Source organism: Balaenoptera ricei, chromosome 5, assembly GCF_028023285.1.
Source record: "Balaenoptera ricei isolate mBalRic1 chromosome 5, mBalRic1.hap2, whole genome shotgun sequence".
Taxonomy (NCBI): domain Eukaryota; kingdom Metazoa; phylum Chordata; class Mammalia; order Artiodactyla; family Balaenopteridae; genus Balaenoptera; species Balaenoptera ricei.
Window position 1 is genome coordinate 71,454,406 of NC_082643.1, and position 23,690 is coordinate 71,478,095.

General features: G+C 37.2%; 1 protein-coding gene across 1 annotated transcript in view; it reads left to right on the forward strand.

Annotated features, from left to right (window-relative positions):
- The window catches only part of CORIN (corin, serine peptidase), a 267,360-nt gene that overhangs the window by 38,445 nt on the left and 205,225 nt on the right, over positions 1–23,690 (forward strand). Inside the window, exon 3 of the mRNA XM_059923062.1 lies at positions 8,649–8,849. Coding sequence (XP_059779045.1) covers positions 8,649–8,849 — 201 coding nt within the window. The remainder of the gene's footprint in view (positions 1–8,648; positions 8,850–23,690) is intronic.

A 23,690-nucleotide genomic window follows, 5' to 3' on the forward strand; every position in this document is an offset into this window, starting at 1 on the left:
GTTTTAAAAAAAATTTTATTTTATATTGGAGTATAGTTGATTAATAATGTGTTAGTTTCAGGTGTATAGCAAAGTAATTCAGTTATACATATGCATTCTATTCTTTTTCAAATTCTTTTCCCATTTAAGTTAATACGAGTATTGAGCAGAGTTCCCTGTGCTATGCAGTAGGTCCTTGTTGGTTATCTTTTTTTTTTTTTTTTTTTGGCTATGCCGCGTGGCACGTGGGATCTTAGTTTCCCAACCAGGGATCGAACCAGCACTCCCTGCGGTGGAAACGTGAAGTCTTATCCACTGGACCACCAGGGAAGTCCTGTTGGTTATCCATTTTAAATATAGCAGTGTGTACATGTCAATCCCAAACTCCCAATCTATCCCTTCCCCCCGGTAACCATAAGTTTGTTCTCTAAGTCTGTGAGTCTGTTTCTGCTTTGTAAATAAGTTCATTTGTATCATTCTTTTTAGATTCTGCATATAACGATATCATATTGTGAAAGTGTTTTTATAGGTGACAACATTCATTATGAGAGTAAAAAATTGGTTTTTGCTTATGAATATTATTACTAATATTAGATAACTTGTTAATAAATAGTTCTCTTACACTCAAAAATTGACCAAAAATGTCCTTATCTCATTTTAACTCCATCTGTAAGAACTAAAATCTGTGTACTATGACCCATCATCATAGTAATCCCATAATTTATAACCCCATAACACTACAACCAAGCTATTGACATAGTATAGTTTAATTGCTAATAAAGTAGCTAGGAAGAAGTAAAGTTGACTGACTGTTGGATTTGCAATGTGATGCCAAGTTTCACTTGACTGTTAGGCTCAGGCCTGAGAGCCACTTTCAGAGACTCATTCCTCTCTTATAAGAACTAAACTAGCAGTTTAGTTCTTCCATCACATGTTGTGCTTCCATCACATGACTACAAGGGTCAGCTAGTACCATGGAATACTTGATCAGAGCTTGGACTGATATCTGCCTTAAATTATTTATAAGTAATATAGAAACATTATATATGCAACACTTAAAGTAAAATTATGTTGACATGTTGAGCAACATTGAACACACATAAAATTGTAGATATAATTTGATACTGTTTATTCCTTTATTGAATGCCTGTTAAGTTCGAGGCAGTATCCTATGGGACTTGGGCACAGCCCTGAATCAGCCTATCCTCATGGGCTTCCTAGTTCAGTGAAGGAGGGACACATAAAAACGACCACACAATTGATTAGTTACCACAGAGGTAACTCCTATGCAGGAAGATTGTTTCTTTGAGACAGGGTCTGAGAGGGTCTGAACGTGGTCTGAGAAGCCTTCCCTGAGGGGGTGGCACTTTAACCATGACCTTCACCATGAGGATTTTGGAGTGGGGGAGTGGCGTGATTGATCTGGTTGGGGCTGTTAAAAGGTGTTTTTGACACCTGTCTGGAGAAAGGGTTGAAGTGGGTAGAGAATGTGGCAGGGGGAAAAATAGAAAGTTATTTCAAGCGTCTTATAAATGTGGTGCTTTGGAGTATGGTCTGCACTGATTTTTGCAAACTGTTATTCATCTCAATTTGATTTCATCAAAGGTATGGTCCGCCCAAATCTCATTAGAATGTTCTTAACATTTTTTTTCCCCAGCTGTTGAAGACTTGGTTTCAAAGGCTCGTCCACTCATCCACATCTAAAATAAATTTTGTTTTAGCCTTAAGCTTAAGAATGGCCTAAGGTTACGATCCTAGTTTTCTTAATTCTATGTAAAGTCTGTGTGGGACCTATTATTTTTTTATTTTTGTCATGCACTGAAGAAGAAAGAAATTATAGTGGTGGGGAGTATAGGAAATATGGTAAATAGTTTGTTTTTCTTGAACTCAAGAGAAATATTCCTCTATAAAAGTGACTTTCCTCTTCAAAAATGCTAGATGAGCTGGAGATCATTGAACTTAAATATAGTTTTTCTCTTACCAAATTTCTTAGCAGCTTGTGGCTTTTACAAGAATTTGGAATGATAAGAATCTTAACTTCCTAACTTATAATGTTGTGTTTTGAATATTATTTTAAAATGGAAAACCTCCCAGATCCTGATTTCTTTACACCAAAACCTTAAGATTTTCCATGCTCTTTTATGACCTGACTCTACGTTCCTTATTTAATTCTCCAAATTCCTTTAATAATGCTGGTCTTCTGAGCAGATTCAAAAACATAGAGTTCTCAAACCTGAAAATATTTTTTCGTTAATTCCTTAGGTCTGAGGTTATGCATTATGTCTAAGGTTTTGGAAAGGGCTGGCTAAAGCCTTGTACTCAAAGTGTAGTACGTGGATGCAACATCACCGTCACTTGGGAGTTTGTGTGAAATGCAGAATCTGGAATCTTGGGCCCCACTCCAGACCTGCCAAATTTGCCTTCTAATGAGATCCCCAGGTGATTTCTATGCTTCATCCAGTCCTTAACCCACTGCAATCTGACCTTTTCCTCTTCCTCTTCTTTTCCTACTACTAAATCTGTTCTGAGGCCCCCAATGTCCTTTTTTTGAATGTGCAGAATTTGGAACCGATGTGTGTTTGAACAAGAGTTTGAAACGGAGAGCCTGTGCTTTCTCTCTGTGTTTGTTTACATCTGTTCACAATGAGCATGCTCATTTTTGGGGCCAACAATGCATTCTTCCATTCAGATGTGACGCCCAGCTATGATCCTGCTCAGTCTTGACTACTCCCTTCTTCTCGAAATGCTCTTCTGCTTTGCCTGGATATTATCATTTCTAATTTTCCTTCTATTTCTGGCGGCTCTTTCTCTGTCTCCTTAAGCTCATCTTTCTCTACCTATCCAGTAAATTTTGGGGCGTCTGTCCTAAGCTCTCTTCTCACTTTGCACCCATACGTCTCTAGACAATATCATCTTCTCCCATGACTTCCTTCATCATTCATGCATTCAACAAGTATTTATTGAGACCTTCACTGGTGCCAGGCATTCTGCTGGGTGCTTGAGATGCAGGCATGCATAATATACCTTCCTACCTTTGAGGAGGCAGACAAGAAAACAGACAATTTCACTTGAGTGTGTATGTGGTATATGCAGAGTGTGCTCTGGGAACACAAAGAAGATGCACATTTGTGGGGAAGTCTCTCAAGACCTTCTGGAGGAAGTGTTTAGATTGCCCCGGATTTAGACTTTTTTCCCCTTGAATGTCTCATAGCATTTTATACTCTATTTATAATAATTACAGTAACAAAAGGAAGCTTCTACAACTTTTATTTTTCATTCTCTATTATCTATTGTATCAGTCAGGGCAGGCTATGCTATGCTGTGGAACACAAATAATTCTAATATATTAGTGGCTTAACAACAACGAAGGTCAGTTTCTCACTTGCAACATGTGCTTTGCAAGATGGCAGGGGGGCTATGCTCATTCAGGTCATTAAAGGACTAAATTGATGGACCAGCCATCATCTTGAACCTTTGTGGTTCTTGTGCCAGAAAGAAAGAAAGAGAGCCCTGGAGTAACTTCTATACTTTTTTTTTTATACTTTTAAAAAAGTATATAATGCAGCATCACTAATTATAATCACAATGCCGTACATTAGATCCCCAGAACTTACTCATCTTATAATTGGAAGTTTGTACCCTTTGACTGACATCAAAGATATCAAGAGACAGAATGAGGCCAGAGAATGTAACCCCAGCATGTGCCCTAGTAGAATGGGAGAGAATTGAAAATATTTGATGAATAACACTAACGCAACCACCCCATCTTGGTAAATATCTTCATTTACCCAGTAATTCAAAATGGAAACCTTGAAGGGACCTCTGACTCTTTCCATTATGTTCTTACAATTTTGCCTCTGAAAGCTCTCTCCCAAATGTTCTCTTTCTCCTCACTGCTTTTGCCTTGACTCAGTCCTTCTTTTCTCACTTGAACTCTTGCAATAGCCTTCTAACTGTCTGCTAGACTTAGCCCCTTTCAAGCATCACCCTGTTGCCAGAGTGATCATTATAACATTCTACCCCATTTAAGACTCTGCAAAATTTCTCTGTCACAACAAGATCAATTCCAAACCAATGACAGGAATACCCTTCCCAGCCTGGCTTCTACTTCCTTTCAGGCCTTTTCTCTTGTGAGTCCCCTGTGTGCCAGCCATGTTTAATTACCTGCTAGTCAGCTTTTGCATATTTTCCCCTTTGCTCTATCTAGAAAGTTCTCCATTCCCTATTACTACAACTCCGTCTTCCCCACAAATGCTTGGCTCAAACCTAGAAAATCCCTAATCATCTTTTAAGATTCACATGGAGGATCTTCTTCCCTAAGAAACCTTTCTTGACTTTCTCAAATGGAATGACAACTTCTTCTCTAATTGTTGTCACCGGATTGTCCTATGCATATCATTCTCAAAGCATTTGTATCATGGTCTGTAGTTTTAGGCTACATGCCTGTCTCCCCCAGCTAATCTATAAACATCTCGATGATAAGAAACTCTTACTAAATTTTGTAATTTACTTTCAGCAGAGAGTAAATACATAGTTCCTGGCATATAGAAAATGCAAAGTAAATGTGTTACCACATGGCTAGAGATATAAAGATAAGGAATTAATTTCAAACTCGTATCATAGGAAAATAAATTTTTTTAACATGCAGATGATGGTTGATTTTTTTTAACTTGTATACCTTGTCCAAAATGAGAAGGGTGTGTGGGTGTGTGTGTATCGGTATGTGTCATGTCCCAACTCAATTCTTGGGTAAAGTTAAACAACTCTTGTAAGCTTTGGTTTCCTTCCCTCTGAAACTTCATAAAGAAGAGTTAATTATAGCATCTGTTTCATGGGATTGTTGGAAGGCTAACTCAAGAAATGCCCATAGTGAGGATACTTAGTAAGGTGCCTGTGTTAGTTTCCTATTGCTGCTATAACAACTCGGTAGCTTAAAATAACACAAATATAGTACCTTAGAGTTATGGAGGTCAGAAGTCCAAAATTGGTCTCACTGGGCTAAAATTAAGGTGTCGGTAGTACTGTATTCCTTCTGGAGGCTCTAGGGGCCAATCTGTTTTCTGCCTTTTCCAGCTTCTAGAGGCTTCCTGTGTTCCTTGGCTTGCGGCCCCTTGCCATCTTCAAAATGAGCAATGGCCCATTGAGTCTTTCTCACACTGCATAGCTCTGACACACACCCTCTCACCTCCCTCTTCTGCTTATAAGGATTCCATGACTACTGTGGGCTCACCTGAATAATCCAGGATAATTTCCCCATCTCAGATTCCCTAACGTACATCTGCAACATCCCTTTTGCCATGTAAGGTATGTAAAGTAACCTATTCACAGGTTCTGGGACTCGGGATGTGGACATCTCTGGGGGGAGCATTATTTTGTCTGCCACGGTGCTCAATCCACTCATTGTAAATGATCAGTAATACTTGACTATTATTGTTGGAAATGCAGACTGTTTCTTAAACATTGTTAAATAGAGCTGTGTTATAGCAGAAACACTTTTGAGCCATACAACCTTGATGTAATGTGGCCTTCTATTAATAACTTAGCATGAAAGAGTCACAGTTATTTTACTCCAAAAGTGGGTTAAGTGATTCACTTTTGAAAATTACCTTAGCCATTTTATTATGCTGGGATGCACTTAGAGTAAAAGGAAATTGGCATTTATTTAAAAGTACCTTAGGACTTCCCTGGTGGCACAGTGGTTAAGAATCCGCCTGCCAATGCAGAGGATACGGGTTCAAGCCCTGGTCCGGGAAGATCCCGCATGCTGCGGAACAAATAAGCCTGTGTACCACAACTACTGAGCCTACGCTCTAGAGCCCGCGTGCCGCAGCTATTGAAGGCCGTGCCCCTAGAGCCCGTGCTCCGCAACAAGAGAAGCCCCCGCAGTGAGAAGCCTGCGCGTTGAAACAAAGAGTAGCCCCCGCTCACCGCAACTAGAGAAAGCCCATGCGCAGCAACGAAGACCCAACGCAGCCGAAAATAAAAATAAAATATAAAAGTACCTTAGTAGCCCTAAGGAAGACAATTTTACTTTCATTACTATTACTGTGTAGTAATGACTAACAGTTATTGAGAACTTACTGTATGCCAGGAACTGTTCCAAGTGTTTATGTATGTGTTGACTAATTTGATGCTAATGGCCAGCCCGACAAGGGGAGGTACTTTGATTTTCCTTATTTTATGGCAGTTGAGAGTTTGCCCAAAGTTTCAGGGCTGGTAAGTAGTGATGGGATTTAAACCCAGGTGGTCAGGCTGTAGAACCTGTACTTTTAACCACGGCACTGTTAAAATAGGAATGTGGAAAAGGATGGGGCAACACTGGAAGAATGAACACTCTACTTTGGGCTAATAACGCTCAGCATTTTTGTAGCTCATCGTGATGAAGCTTGACAGTATTTAGTCTTACTGATTTCTATTTTTTGTGCTTTTAAAAAATGCGTAATAGAGGACCAACTGTGAGTTGAGAGTTGGTTAGTTTCCAGAGATGCTTGAAAACAAATGGTCTAGTCAGTTTAGGCTTTTAAAGACAGGTCCTTTAGGCTTGCTGTCTTTGTCTTTCTCTCAAAAATATAGTTTAGGGACATTAGCTTTAGCAACTACCGTATATCATGTGTTATCTTTCTATTCTGCCAACTTGCTTTGATATGGAGAGTTTAAGAGCAAGGAAACTTTTTTTTTTTTTTTTTTAAGAAAGTTGTTTTTCAAGACAGTGTTTCCTGAAAAAGTTGGTGTTTAAAGAATATTTTAGAGTAAACAGATATTATTAGCACTTTCACCACTACGGTTAGGTGAAAAAGTTAAAGGAAAGATTATTAATAAGGCTAGTCATTACAAACAAAATGTTAAGAACAACTGTTGAAATATTTCATACGATAAGGAACTCCCTTTAAGTGAATTACACAGGGGTATAACTGAGGAGTTGGCATTTGCTCAAAGTGTGTTGACAGAGCTGGATGCTGACTTACAGGGTCAGTGTGATAAGTAAATTGACTTTATGGGTCCTTTACATTCATTATAGCCATGTTAGTGGAAATAACACGTTATGTGCAAAATCTCTATGCCAAAATTAGCAAAGAAGAGAGCAACTAATAAGTGAAAAATAAAATTATATCTAATTAGTAAATTTTTCTATATGAATAAAATACACATTATATAGCGAACAAATCTATCGCATACATTTATTTTGATCTAGGATGAATTCTAAATCATTTTGAAAATCATAAACAATTAAATGAAGTCTTTCATTTCACCTACTGCATTTAATATTTATTCATAATCACACAGACAGTTTGGGGAATGTGTTACCTGCACCACATGGTCATGATTTAGCGTTTACACTCCACCGTTTTGCTTAGAAGCCTGTTGACCTTAGTTAGCTAGAAAACAGCTGCTTTTCTATTTTGATTTGTAGTTAATGTTTTCCAAGTGTCAAGCACATGTAGAGAAATTTTTTTCTGTAGACTGATATTAAACATTTTATTTATATATATATATATATATATTTTTAATGGTCCATGGGCTGTTTGGAAAAGTGGGAGCCAAGTAGAGCATTCACTGTAAATGCTTTTAGGAAAAACAATCTCCCCTGGGTATTTCTATAATGGATCAATATCACATTCATTTATTTTAGTGGCATACTCAACCAGAGTGCTATATTCTGGAAACGCTCTGTTGTCTATTTTGACTGAGTTAAAAATACATGACCTCTTTCAAAGTTTTCAGATTTTCTGCCTAAAGCGAAAGCTAGGGGATTCCCAATAATCTTAGGTTGGACTCTATTTTGTCCATGAATAAATACCTTGAGAAAGTGACCAGTTGATAATCTTAGTTTAATGCCTATTTCTTATAATCAAATTTATAGCTTCTGGTCGAAGATGAAGATAATACAGTTTCTTCTTTTAGTTTTTCTGGAATTGGAGTTTTACTTTTTTTGGCGGGGGGGGGGGGGTTCCTATGAGTCTTGGTAAATATTTGAGCCCTATTATTTTTATTATCTGATGTGTGTAGTTCACTGAAATTTAGTGCCAAATGTGGAGAAATAGAAGGCCACAGGTAAGCTGGCACTGTTGTCCTTTGTGGCAGGTAGAAAGACAGGGAGAGCTTGTGTCCTGGGTACTGAGGAGCATAAATGATGTGTGAAATTGAGACACTGAGAAAGCAGGAAGGAAACACTGTATGATTTGCCACATTTTATTTGTGGTGAGTCCCAGGTGAGGTAGAATTGCCCTAAATTCTTTGGGCACTAGGAAACCTGGATGGGAGACTCAATTGCTAAACCTTTAGCTCTTGAGCAGCAATAGACACCTCACAGGGTTATGTGATTTACGATAGAAGAGAAACTATTGGTTGTCTCGAGAAGCGGGTGGTTTTGCTGGCCATCATTTTCTCTTTGCGTTTGCCTGGGAAAGCAGCTCTAGAGTTTTCCTAATACGTTTTTTAAAATAAGTATTTCTAGACAATTCTCTGGCAGTCCAGTGGTTAGGACTCCGCACCCTTACTGCAGGGGGCACGGGTTTGATCCCTGGTTGGGGAACTAAGATCCTGCAAGCCACACAGTGCAGCCAAAAATAAAAAATAAAAATAAAATAAAATAAAATTAAAATAAAATAAAATAAAGTAAAATAAATACTTCTAGTAATGTTTTAAAATATCTTTTTTTGGTCTTTCAGGAACATTAAAAAAAGCCTATTTTAAATCAAATGGGAGTGAACCTTTGGTCACTGATGGTGAAGTCCATGTGTATGATGTTATTCTTCCAAGTACAACTCATAACGAGAGCACCGGGACGTCTACTGCCGATCCCACCCTACACATTCCAGCCTGGACTATGGATGCTTCTCTCCCAGGGGACCAAAATCACAGGAGCACAAGTAAGTCTGAAGGTGCTGAATACCTGGGCACTTTAATGTCTGTGGAACCCACAGGTAGATTTTTAAGTGTGGCAACTGATGCTCTTAATTCGCAATCACTTACTGGTCACACAGGAAAAGCTCTGCTCCCTTATCTAGCAAGCATAGCCAAGTGCCCTGGTCCTAAACGTGAAATGCCGTCAGCTCAGCCATCCAGATAGGGACTGGAGTAAGAAATAAAAAGGTACCAATGCCATTCAGTGTTTCTGAGACATAAAAATTTATGCTGCTTGCCCCAGTATAACAGTGTTGATTTTACGGTGGTTCTGTTTTTTAAGTGTTAAGTTACTTATTTTGAGATGGTTAAATTAATAAGTAAACTAAGTTACTTATTTTGTTATTGGTGCCTTGTGGCAGGTATCGTAATTCTGTGGTTCTTCGAGGTAATTTTGCTGTAAGCATCTTTGCCTTAGACATCTTTGCTGTAAGCATTTCTGCCTCGTAATTAATTGGTTGTAAGGCAATTTTACGATGGAAGATAAAAAATGAAAGAGGGACATTTAAAAAGACATAATGAAATGTGAGAAATGAATAACAATTAAAAAGACATTGCTAAATACAAAATTTTTGAATGTTTAAAATGTGTGTAGATTCATGGTGACACTGCACAAATAACTGATTTTATTTTGTGAGTTGCACCTTGTCTCCCAAGTGTTCTGTTTGTAGTATTTTTGTACACTATTTTTTGGCTTGTTGATTTGTCTCCTCGTTCAGCATTGTGCTTTTTCTTTTTTGCTAAAATTTGTTCCTTTGTTAAGAGAGGTATCAGTTTCCAAATACTAGGATGCATATTTGTAACTGAGTTCTGTATTGCGCTGTGAAAGCCTTCTCCACTGGTGTTTGTTCCTCGCATACTGTCACATGTCCGTTGATAGACTTTCCAAAGTTCTATGGGAAATGTAGGTTCAACTCTGCGCCTCTGAGGCCCTCAGCCTCTTTCTCCTCCAGTGCAGTGTTTCAAAATAAGAAACCAACACAAAGCAAATCGTCTTCTGTCAGTTCAATAAAGCCATCAATAACGTCTCTAACTGGAAGAAATGATAACACATTTCAACCCGTTGAAACCAAACTGTCAAACCCCAAATTGTCAGCCAGTTAGTTTACCTTTCATTGCAAAATTGCCTTACAGTCAATGTGGTGAAAATATTTGCAGTGAGATGCTTATAGTGAGAAGTGAGAAGACCAGGCACGCAGTGCTATAATTGAATGCCAAGGGATTTGACTGGAGCTACCCCTTCATTTGCTTTTGAGGGGTCTATGTGTTCTTTCTCATTTCCTGGTTTTATTGGCTGTGCAATTTATTTTACTTGTTGGTGACTGACAAATAATCACACCTTGAGGAAAATGGCATGGCCAAAACTTCTACTTGAGGACAAATGGAGGTATTTGTCAGTTATTCCAGAAAAAGTGCTTGGAGAGAGAGAGAGAAGACAGAAAGTGTGGAGATGGGTCCAGTTAGATGGCAACAGATGATATGCTCCGGAATGTGACTCTATCCCTCAATACCCCTCCAATTTTTTTAGTAAAGTTACTAACCTTCCAGCATGCTAGTGGGAGTGGATTAGTGTGGAAAGTTACCTAGTCAGTGCTGATAAATCATAATCAGAGCACAGTCACTGTTAAGAGCTTTCTCTGCAGTTGTCTTGAGTCTTACTTTCTACTTCCTAAAACAAGGTTATGTGATTGAAAATTACACAAAACCCATTCATCCCTGATCACTTTCTTGTTTGTTGCTCCCTCCTTCCTGAAAACCTCCAAAGGGAAATCACATCTTAGGTCTAGGACAGAATATTTATTTTCATTCTGAGCCAGGAAGGGAAGGATTAAGCTGACTCTTAAGCTATCATAGTACGTTTGCCAGTATCTGAAGGAACGCAGGATTATTCTATCTCTCTAGCCCCAAAGCGTCAGAATGTTTGGCTTCCATTGTTTCATGGAGCACCGGTAGATATTAACTGTTTCTTACGCTTAGAGTTCACCAGCGATTTATACGGATTCATATTCATTACCCGACGGTAATACTACAAACCCAAATTATGCTAAGTAAAATTTGTTTTCCTCATGAGTTTAATTTTGAAGCTTTTAATATTTCGGTCATGTCTTAAGCACTTCATTATTCTTAGGGCAGTGTTTTTCAACAAAAGGGCAGAAGTAACTTAAGCAAACACTCAGTCCAGTTAATGTGGTTGCAATTACAGCAATTGTTATTTTCTTTTACAAGGTGGATTTGTCTCTATTTTGAAAGTTCTGTCATTTGTTAAGATTCAAATAGAGGTGACAAACACATACCCCAAAGAGTAAAGAAACATATGGTCCCTGTTGCTCAGTTTGGGAGTTTGATAGGAGTCTGTTTGACTCATTTTCTCTTCCTATGGGTGGAACATTGCTTGAGAATATGAACGTAATTTGACATGTAAAGGAAACCCAGGTGAAATTAGAATGATTAAATGTAGGAAGGTCAAAACCTTTGAAAATGTGTCATTCTGTCTTGTTAATGTACTTGACAGTTAGCCTTGAGCTTTACTTTCTCACCACATAGACCCTCAATAGACTGTCTATAATAACTAAAATTATTTATTGTAAGGGATTTGATAGTTTTTCATACATTTCAGTAATACTGCTAGTCTGTGAGTATAGAGCTTTTGATAGTTTTCAGGACAAGTTTGAATATTTTCTTTGTGGTCCTTATTATTTTTTTTAATTTTATTGAAGTATAGTTGATTTACAATGTAGTGTTAATTTCTGCTGTACAGCAAAGTGATTCAGTTATACATATATATATATATATTCTTTTTCATATTCTTTTCCATTATGGTTTATCACAGGATACTGAATATAGTTCCCTGTGCTACACAGTAAGACCTTGTTTTTTATCTCTCTGTGGCCCTTATAATTAGCTGACAAGGTATGCAGGACAGGTATACACACCATTTTTCAAGGTATGAGATTGAGGCTTAGGGAAATTAAGTTGACGTATCCAGTGTCACTTATTTACTAATTGGTAGCCATGGAATTGGGATTGAGATCTTGGGACTCCTAGACCAACGTTCTTTCAAGTATTTCATGCTTCCTTATTTAATTTCATTGCTTTCTTTTCAGTAGCAGGAGCATTTCTGAGCAAATTTTAAGTTCCAGGAGAGTAATGTATTTTGTTTACTGCTTTATAGCCAGTGTTCAACAAAATATTAGTTGAATGAATACATAAATGAACTACAGTCATTTCAAAAATTTAATATCTGACCTCTTTTTATTGGTGATGCCAAATCACACTTCTCACTTGATACTTATTTAACCAATTTTACTTAAAGTATAATTTAATGCCTTGTTTCTCTACTAACACCTAGCAGAGAATTTACTTTTATTCCTTTTTTTAAAAAAAATTATTATTCTCTAATTAAAGTGTCATTCTAAATTTCTGGCATATGTAAAAGCTTTTTGAGTCCACTCTAGTCCAAAAATACAGTGGCGAGACATTCTGTCCTTCTCAATATCCTGGGTAGAAAACGAAGGGGAGAACTCCTGGCAAAAAGTACCAGGAAATAGTCTTTCCTTAAGACATTCCCCTTTGGGGGTCCTTAATATCATGCCAAAGCATAGAATACTGCAGTTTGTAAAGTTTTAGCCAGATGCCTCCTAGGTTACACTGTGTGGCAGAGCTGGGCTTTGTAAATGTGAAATAGGCTTTATGTGACATCTGTTACATCTGGAGTTTCATTAGTTACATTTTGAAAACCAGTTGTAATATGGAAAGGAAAAAGGCCCATAGTTAGCTTTCATGCTGAATTTCAGCAAGGGATTTTCCTAGGTTGCATTCTGTGTTTAGATTTTTATTTTCATCTTTTCTTCTTATATATTTATAAATATTTAAGCATAAATTGAATTTTAAGGAGAGGGAAAATCTCTTTGACCAACCAAGAGCTTTTGGGTTAAAAATAATATGGCATAAAATAAAATAGCCTAGAAACTCTAATCAGGAATTAAAGTGACATGAGAGTGGGCTAATGTGCTGAAAGCATAAAGTGTTTTGTTCTCTCATTGTGCTCTTTGATGACCAGCTCCTAAATCTTCTATATCAGATGGAAACACATCATACCTCTCATTCACTTACAAAAGGTTTTTGAGGTATAATCCACATACCATTAAATTTGACCTCTAACACATATAATTCAGTATTTTTAAAATGTATTCACAGAGTTGTGCAACAATCACCACTATCTAATTTTAGAACATTTTCATCACTGCAAAAAGAAATGCTGTATCCATTATTCCTCATTTCCCCTCTCCCTCAGCCATGTCCAAAACTAATCTACTTTCAGTCTCTATAGATTTGCCTATTCTGAACATTTCATATAAAGGGCATCATACAATAATGGTGTGGCTTTTGTGACTGGCTTTTCATATTTTTCTTGGATATAGGCACAGCCCTGGCCTTCTAGTATCCCAGGGAATATGTCAGAGCTTTTCAAAGGCCTCTTCAGACATCTCATTCCCTAGTTTTTCCTTTTAAGTGTTTTGGTCAGCCTCTTATTTACATCAGGTATCCTTGCCTCAGGTAACTGATGTTAAACAATTGCCACAGAGTGTTTTCAACACGTACCCTGGGGATAGAACTTTTTGCAAAGAGAAAGCTCTGAGTCAGATCAAGTAAAGACAAGTACTGAGAATGGATCCTTTCCAGGGAGCTTCTAGACAAGTTGAATGGTGATAATTCTCTGGGGATGGCTTTTTGGGGAGCTTCAGACCCATTCTTCACCCTAGGTTGCTGGTTTTTATAGATACCATGGTTGCAAACTCATTGGTTTTCAAGGCTCCTGTAGAACTGAGGAGAGGGTGATGGGAATATGGCAAGTTAAAATGCTACAAAGCGGGACTTCCCTGGTGGCACAGTGGTTAAGAATCTGCCTGCCAATGCAGGGGACACAGGTTCTATCCTGGTCCAGGAAGATCCCACATGCTGTGGAGCAACTAAGCCCCGTGTGCCACAACTACTGAGCCTTCGCTCTAGAGCCTGCGAGCCACAGCTACTGAGCCCGTGTGCCACAACTACTGAAGCCCACGTGCCTAGAGCCAGTGCTCCGCAACAAGAGAAGCCACCGCAATGAGAAGCCCACGCACCACAACGAAGAGTAGCCCCCGCTCGCCACAACTAGAGAAAGCCTGCGCACAGCAATGAAGACCCAACGCAGCCAAAACAAAACAAAAACAAAAAACGCTACAAAGCTCATAGTTCTCATTGTGATTCAGCCATTTTTCTTGAACAAATGTTCCTCTGCTGCAAGCCTTTGGTTAAATTCCAAAGTTCTGAAAAATCTGATTTTGATATTTTTTTCCCAGTGTTTTTACTGTTTTTATGGAGGAACAGATTTTTGGAGGGTCTTACTGTGCCATTCTGGAAGTATTTACTACCCCTCAATCAGTTTTACCTTCCTTATCTACTCTACTGCTTTTTTTTCATTTCCTCCAACATTGGGAGTTGTTTTTGCTTCTTTTTGTAATGAATAAATATGATCATATTATATATATTATTTTAAAATGGAAGACTTTATCCCCTTTTTTTTGCATAAATCACTTCAATTTTTCTTCCTTTTGCATCATATTACCTTATTTCTGCGCACAGTTAACCCATCTTAACAACCTGGTGTGTATGATTTTATAGTTTTCTCCATGCTCATAAATCATATATAAACATATATACACAAACTTCTATACAGAATGACATACACATAGAGGTGTTTTTGTCATTTTTGATTTTCAAAAAATGAGATCACATTTATTACGTACAGTTTTCTACATAATGTTTTTCTCACTCAAGAATACTTCATGTAAATATCTCTAAGACAATGATTTAGCTCTAATTCATTATTACAGTGATTGAATAGCATTCCATACTCTCATTATACCATAATTTATTTCAACCATTCTTCTAACAATTCTTCACCTTACATTTAATTTTTTTCCTCAATGAACTATACAGTCTCTGAAGATAAAATGACTTGGATTGACAGTGAAACTGTCTAAATAGCAGTGATTTATTAGCACTGATAACTCTGTACCAAAATGCTCTAAACACATACTTCGAATTTGCTGCATGTAGAAAGCTTGTACACCAATCAGAAACCTTAAGATTATTCTTTAACACAGTATTTCTATTAACTTGTAAGTGAGTTCTGCAAGAATATGAAGCTAAGAGGATCAGAGCAAGTCCTGAAGTTTTACTTGGGTTACTATTCATCAGGAAACTATCCAAGAATGGAATATGGGGAGAGGGGCTCTAATTAGACATCTGAAATCAGATAAAGTCCCTTCTCCTTTTTCCCTGACATTTTCTAATCCTGTCCAGAGCGGAATCCTGGATGTCTTAATTATATTCTTCGAAAGTCAGTTATGCTGTTCTCAGATTCATGTACCCACCTCTCTACATTACTGACTGTAGATTATTGTGCGGTTTGGAGGGGGAATCTGTGCTTATGTGCGTAAATTTGGATGTGTGAATGACTTATTATTCCTCTGTTGTTTTTTGGACAGTATTTTTTCATCTGGCGGCTAAGGGACCTCAGATTTTTTCTGGGGGACCCAAGAATTCTCTATAAGAATTTCTTAAATATATGCTTTCATTTCAATGATAATAAAAAATAATGTACACCTACTCTTCATAACCTGGATAACCATCTTATAACAAGTACTGAGATAAAATTTTGGTGCCTGTATTTGTGTTTCTATTCATGATAAAGTTGCTGCTAAGCTGTATTTCTTAGACATTTGCTAGCCATCAAGAAAGGAACAGAGGCAGATTTGATAGTCTTCTCAATTGCAGAACTAAAGTATGTACTGGCATGTTGTACAAAGGACGCCTTTCTGGCAGTTAAAATAGAGAAAAACAGACTTACTCAGCGGGCATACATGGTAGCATAAGCTTCCTAAATACAGGAGAACTTGTGCTTCAGGAGTTAGCACCATATTCATGGTGTTTTAGCAGAACACTGTTAATATTAATTCATTAATGTAATTAATTTAAATCTTATTTTGTAGTTTCATTTATGTTTAATTTATACATATTGATTTCATTGTATGTTAGACCTGTAGGTATAAAGGGGTTTATGTTTAATTTTATGTATACCTGCATAATTTCTTCCTGTGGAAAAGCCTGTAGGATTCTTCAACTTGTGAAATACTGCTTTAGGGTACCTGAGTTCTAGCTGTTTGTGTCACATCCTCAGGAAAAACAGTGATGCTTTATAGCAGAGCTTAGCTTTTCTGTGCCAAGTACTCCTTTGACAAACTGGTAAAGCTTATAGGTGCCTTCTCAGAATAATGTTTTGGTGCTTAAAACAAATTACACAGAATCAAAAAGAAAGGCAATTTTATTAAAATCTAGTTATCAAAATATTGGAAATATATATTCATGATATAGTAATACATGTATTTATTTATTAACATATTAAATAATGATATCTAGCCTAGGTCAATACCTGTAGTTTTATAATATGGATGAGCATACATAATATTTTGAAATGTCTGTAATAACTCTGTTGATATGAAAATAGCTATGATTTCTAAATAGTTTTTCTGATTGTTGCCTACATTGATAAGCATTTAAGTATGCATTGATAAGCATTTAAGTATGCTAAATTTCAATTGGAGGTTAGTGGAAGTAGAGATGCTGTTTTTCTCCCATCCAATTTCTTCATAGACAGCAATTTTCTTTTAATTGAAGTATAGTTGATTTACAATATTGTGTTAGTTTCAGGTGTACAGCAAAGTGATTTGGTTATATATACATATATATATGCATATATATATTATTTTTAAATTCTTTTCCACTATAATTTATTATAAGATATTGAATATAGTTCCTTGTGCTATACAGTAAATTCTTGTTTATCTGTTTTATATATGGTAGTGTGCATCTGTTAATCCTATACTCCCAATTTATCCCCCCCCCACCTCTTCTCCTTTGGTGACCATAAGCTTCTTTTCTATGTCTGTGAGTCTGTTTCTGTTTTGTAAATAAGTTCATTTGTACTATTTTTTAGATTCCACATATAAGTGATATCATATACTATTGTCTTTCTCTGACTTACTTCACTTACTATGATAATCTCTAGGTCCATCCATGTTGCTGCAAATGACATTATTTCATTCTTTTTCATGTCTGAGTAATATTCCATTGTATGTATATGTATATACATATATATTTACATATATGTATATATACACCACATCTTTTTTTTTTTAATTCCTTTATTATTTATTTATTTACTTTTGGCTGTGTTGGGCCTTCGTTTCTGTGCAAGGGCTTTCTCCAGTTGCGGCAAGCAGGGGCCATTCTTCATCGCGGTGCGCAGGCCTCTTACTATCGCGGCCTCTCGTTGCGGAGCACAAGCTCCAGACGCGCAGGCTCAGTAGTTGTGGCTCACGGGCCTAGTTGCTCCGCAGTATGTGGGATCTTCCCAGACCAGGGCTCGAGCCCGTGTCCCCTGCATTGGCAGGCAGATTCTCAACCACTGCGCCACCAGGGAAGCCCCCACCGCATCTTCTTTATTCACTCATCTGTAAATGGACACTTAGGTTGCTTCCATGTCTTGGCTATTGTAAATAATGCTGCTATGAACATTGGGGTGCATATATCTTTTTGAATTAGAGCATTCATCTTTTCTGGATATATGCCCAGGAGTGGGATTAACAGCAAAAATTTTATGTATAAACCCATTGAGGTCTTTGGATTTTAATTAAGGACACATGCTTTAGAGGAAACTGGTGGGGTTTTTTTTTCTTTTTTTTTCTTTTTGGTAACTAGGAGAGTCTGAGGACTGCCTAAACTACTTCATTAGGAATTTGCTACTCCAAAATTTACTGTAGTCATGACCCTGGACACCATCCCTTATGTGCTCTGCTGGCCACCAGTGTTAGACTCCAAGGTTCAAGTATAGTTGGTTGCCCTCTCCATATACTAAGTCATATTCTTTCGGCTTAAAGAACAGTTATGAGATTCAGACGTGGGCTCTGGCTAATATCAATATGTAAGAAGAACAAGTGAAGCATTTAAATAATTGTTGCCTGCTCATCTGGCTGGCATGGTAGCATTCTAATAAAGATCTGCATAATTCTTGGGAGAGGGAGAAAGGAAATTTGAATGTAGGTATGGAGTCCCTCTTTCTCTTTTTTTTCTCCCCACTCTCCTTTTCTTCTTCCTCATTCCATCTGTAGATGACTCTGTCCCTGGGATGTATTGGGTTCCTCCCAGAGAGAGCAAACTCAGTCATTTGCAGAGCTAGGCTTCTGAAAGGGATAATGGAGCAGTACCTAGTTTGCTCTCCTTTAGCTTCAGTCCCATTCCTCCCATTGCAAAGATTTTTGGGCAAGATTTCCAGACCCCCTCTCCAAAATGAATCCCGCGGTACCCCACAGGTGACATCTGCCGCCAAAGGTAATGTGCCTATAATACATTATTATAGCAAACAAGAGTCAAATTGTCACATCAAAAAGGTTTTTGGCTCAAAATTTTCTTCTCCAGATTCATTATCACAGGTTCCTCTTGAGGAAGAACAGCCCCATACACTTGATCCATGTACAGAAAAAAAAAAACAGTAGCAGATAACAGCATTGCAGAAACAGTCCTGATCAAATTCAAGGACAAAAATGATCTTTTTAAAAAAAATTTATTTTATTTTTATTTTTGGCTGCATTGGGTCTTTGTTGCTGTGCGCGGGCTTTTCTCTAGCTGTGGTGAGCAGGGGCCACTCTTTGTTGCGGTGCGCAGGCTTCTCATTGCGGTGGCTTCTCTTGTTGCGGAGCACAGGCTCTAGGCGCGCGGGCTTCAGTAGTTGTGGCTCGTGGGCTCTAGAGTGCAGGCTCAGTAGTTGTGGCACACGGGCTTAGTTGCGCCACGGCATGTGGGATCTTCCCGGACCAGGGCTCGAACCCTGTCCCCTGCATTGGCAGGCGGATTCTTAACCACTGCATCACCAGGGAAGCCCCTAAAATGACCTTTTAAAAGCCAGATTCTCACATAAAAGTTTTTTAAAAATGTGTAATTTACTTTACTCTGTGGTTCTGAAAGAAAATCGGCACTGTATCTTTCAATTTGCTATTGCAGGCTTTTGGTCTTTGTACAATTTTGTGCTAAGAGCAAGAAACCCATCAGCGGGAATCTGTTTGCTGTTACTTGTGTCTTTGGAGAATATGCCTTTTCACTTACTTGTAGTTGGAATGAGTATGGTAATGACTTTTCCAAGCCAAAAGCTTTGCAACAGTTTACATTTGATGCAAACTATTCCTTGTCTCTTAGTGTTAACATATTTTATTCTTCTTTTTTGCTGCTCTGCATCATTAACCTAATACGTGTGGTGTTTGAATTGATTAGACTCACAGTACTTGTTTATGATTATATTAATTGGTGTAAACTCACTCTGACATCTATATACCCTTCCAAGTTTTGTGAGACATCTCAATTTCTGAGAGGCTAGGTTAATATTCTGGGAAGCACCATTCGCTCCTAGGCAGCTATTTATTGGGTGCCAAGCTCTGGGGTTTGGCTCTGTAGACTATAATGGTGGGTCAGATAGAAGTCCTGTCCTCAAGTAGCCAATTGTCTAGTAACTGCCTTGAGACATGAATGTATTATTTATAACTTGAGAAATTCTGTAAAAGTGGTTCAGAGCCCGAAGAAAGCATGATTCATTTCAATTCTTAATTCTTTAAAAGAGAAGATTGCTAATTCATACTATTTCTAGTCTATAATAAATACATCATTTTTCTAAACATCATCAAGTTTTACTTACAGTTATAAAAGTTTTATTTTAAAGGTCTGTCTTAGAGTTTCCGTTTTTAATCAGATTATAATGTTTAATTCTTAGATTTAAAAACTTATTCATAATATATATAATTGTCTTAGATAAGTTGAACAGAGCCTTTTGTTTTCAATTTTATGGGAAGGCCCACCATGCTTTTATAGGTTCTAATGAGAATTTTATCACCTCAGGAAGTGGGAGTTCGGGAATTCTACAATTCCCTCCTTGAAATTACTTTCCAATTCTTCCATTGTTTATTAAGTAATCAAAGGCAGAGAGTTTGTTTCTGCTGTGGTTATATGTTTACAGATGTGCACTGGACAAAGGCCTTTAGGATATACATTTCAGGAGACTGATTTATGATGATCTGATGGCTATTAAGCCACAGTAACTATGTTACCATATTATGTGTCCTTGAAAGTCAACAAAAAATAGAAAAAATAATATGGGAGGGTTGCCATGGGAGAGAAATGAAGACCTTAAATCAAGAGTCTTTGCTTATTCTAGAGTTTGGGGGTTGGCCAAGTGGTCATTTTCCAGCCAGTCACGAGAGGCGGTAAGGCAGGTAATATGTGGGGACACATCTAGCACCATCAGTGTTCAAGTAGGGCCCCGTCACCCCTTCCTTCTTTCCTATTTCTCCCTTTTGGAGTGGGAATGCCTCTCCTATGCCTGTCCCCCGTTTTGTTTTAGAATCACATAATTTGTCTTGTTTCACAGGTTCACAGCTGAAGAGGAATTTTGCCTCAGGATGAACCATGCCTTGAGTCTCAGCCATATATGGTTTAGATGACATTTAGATGAGACTTCGGACTTTAGACTTTGATGCTGAAATGATTTAAGACTTTTTGAGCTGTTGGGATGGAGTGAATATATTTTACATGTGAGAAGGACAATGAATTTTGGGGGCCAGGGTTAGAATGTTATCAATTGAATGTTTGTATCCCTCCAATATTCATATGTTGAAGCCCTGGCCCTTAATATACTGTTGTCCATTTTTATGTCTTCTCTGGAAAAATGTTTATTCAAGTCCTCTGCCTATTTTAAAATTGGATTATTTAGGGTTTTTTGCTGCTGAGTTGTGTGAGTTCCTTATATATTTTGACTATTAACCCCTTATCAGATACATGATTTGCAGATATGTTCTCCTATTCCATAAGTTGTCTTTTCAAGCTTTTTAGTTTGATACAGTTCCACTTGTTTATTTAGCTGTTGTTGCCTGTACTTTTGGCATCTTATTCAAAAAATCTTTGCCAAGACCAGTGTCAAGGAGCTTTTTTCCTATGTTTTCTTCTAGGGGTTTTATGGTTTCAGGTCTTACATTTAAATATTTAATCAATTTCAGGCTTCCATTAAGTAGACTTATTATTATATTGGGGTTGTTATTTTGAAGATATTGTTTGCACATTATAGGAGAAAGCAAATAAGTATTTATATTCATGTTTTCAGGAACCAACATTTTCAACATAAGAGAAAAAAGGTACAAATATAAAAACAAATAAATTAAAACCCTATAATCTTAATTTTGAATTGGTAATATCGGTATAAACTCAGTATTTTTTCCTCCTTTAAAAATACATACCAGTTTGTCTCTGTTCACCAAAAAAGCCTGGAAGAAGTGACAACCCATGAGCAGGGAACACATTTGATGCCCAGTTCTTGAAGAATTCTATTAAACTTATTAACTTAAACAGTTTATATCTTGATGTCCATCATTCTGAGGTCATAATGAAATATGGTTGCCCTTTTCATATGCAGACTCAGTTATTCCTTCATTTCAGGAAAAAAAGTATAACATCTTTCAAGATTTTTCTCTTCCACTTTTGGGTTCTTGGATTCAGAGGAACATTTTTTTGTTAACTTGCTGTCTTCCTTATACATAAATCTTCTTAATTGTGCTCATAATGATTATCCTAAGTTTCTTTAATTTTTATTATTTCTAAATATTTTTAGTGTTAATATTTTTAGTGTTATACCCTCATTTTCTTTTATTCCAATGTTTTTTTCTTTTGTCTTTGAGTTCTTGTTTGGTTAAACTCATTTTCTTGTTGCTTTCTTATAATATATAAAATTTTTAAAGGTTTGTGTTTTTTGTTTCTGGGTTATGTTTTCTTTCCTATGGGTTGTTTTTTTTTAAACATCTTTATTGGAGTATCATTGCTTCACAATGGTGTGTTAGTTTCTGCTTTATAACAAAGTGAATCAGCTATACATATATCCCCATATCTCCTCCCTCTTGCATCTCCCTCCCACCCTCCCTATCCCACCCCTCTAGGTGGTCACAAAGCACCGAGCTGATCTCCCTGTGCTATGCGGCTGCTTCCCACTAGCTATCTATTTTACATTTGGTAGTATTTATAAGTCCATGCCCCTCTTTCCTATGGGTTTTTAATCAGTCTTTTGTTCTTCTTCCCCCTCTTCCTCTTAATCCATCATATATTGGAAAAATGTACAACCATTAAAAATGATGTTGTGGAAGAATACATACTGATATGTAGAAATGTTCAAGACCTATTAGTGAGTGAATAAGCAGGCTACTAAATAATATGTACATTGAATATGTACAGTGCATTGTAATGTTAAATATATTCATGTTATGTTAAGTATATATGATATATAGTATGAAAGAAAAAAAGACTAGTGAAATAAGTCAAATTTATTGTGTGCCAAGTATTGTACTATATACCTTACATGAACACCTCATTAAGTAGATACTGTTAATACCCCCATGGTACAGTAAAGAAATTAATGTTGAGAGAGTTTAAATATCATCTGTAAAGGCAGTGAGTAAGGAAGCTGGAAGTTGTGTTTAGGTCGTTTGACTTCAGTAATGATATATATCCAAATGTTTACAGTGGTTTTTTCTGAGTCATAGTACTATAGGTAACTTTTTATATTCTTCTTTGTACTACTCTGTATTTCCCTCATCTTTCACCTTTCACAAGCACCTATGGCCTTGTAATAATATAAATAGCTATTAAAGATTCTAAACAATACTATGTACAGACTGAATAATGATATCACCATTATAATTGTTTTTTTTTTTAAACATCTTTATTGGAGTATAATTGCTTTACAATGGTGTGTTAGTTTCTGCTTTATAACAAAGTGAATCAGTTATACATATACATATGTTCGCATATCTCTTCCCTCTTGCATCTCCCTCCCTCCCACCCTCCCTATCCCACCCCTCTAGGTGGTCACAAAGCACCGAGCTGATCTCCCTGTGCTATGCGGCTGCTTCCCACTAGCTATCTATTTTACATTTGGTAGTGTATATATGTCCATGACACTCTCTCACCCTGTCACATCTCACCCCTTCCCCCTCCCCATATCCTCAAGTCCATTCTCTAGTAGGTCTGTGTCTTTATTCCCATCTTGCCACTAGGTTCTTCATGACCTTTTTTTTTTTTTCCTTAGATTCCATATATATGTGTTAGCATACTGTATTTGTTTTTCTCTTTCTGACTTACTTCACTCTGTATGACAGACTCTAACTCCATCCACCTCATTACAAATACCTCCATTTCATTTCTTTTTATGGCTGAGTAATATTCCATTGTATATATGTGCCACATCTTCTTTATCCATTCATCCGATGATGGACACTTTGGTTGCTTCCATGTCCTGGCTATTGTAAATAGAGCTGCAATGAACATTTTGGTACATGACTCTTTTTGAATTATGGTTTTCTCAGGGTATATGCCCAGTAGTGGGATTGCTGGGTCGTATGGTAATTCTATTTTCAGTTTTTTAAGGAACCTCCATACTGTTCTCCATAGTGGCTGTATCAATTTACATTCCCACCAACAGTGCAAGAGTGTTCCCTTTTCTCCACACCCTCTCCAGCATTTATTGTTTCTAGATTTTTTGATGATGGCCATTCTGACCGATGTCCGGTGATACCTTATTGCAGTTTTGACTTGCATTTCTCTAATGATTAATGATGTTGAGCATTCTTTCATGTGTCTGTTGGCCATCTGTATATCTTCTTTGGAGAAATGTCTATTTA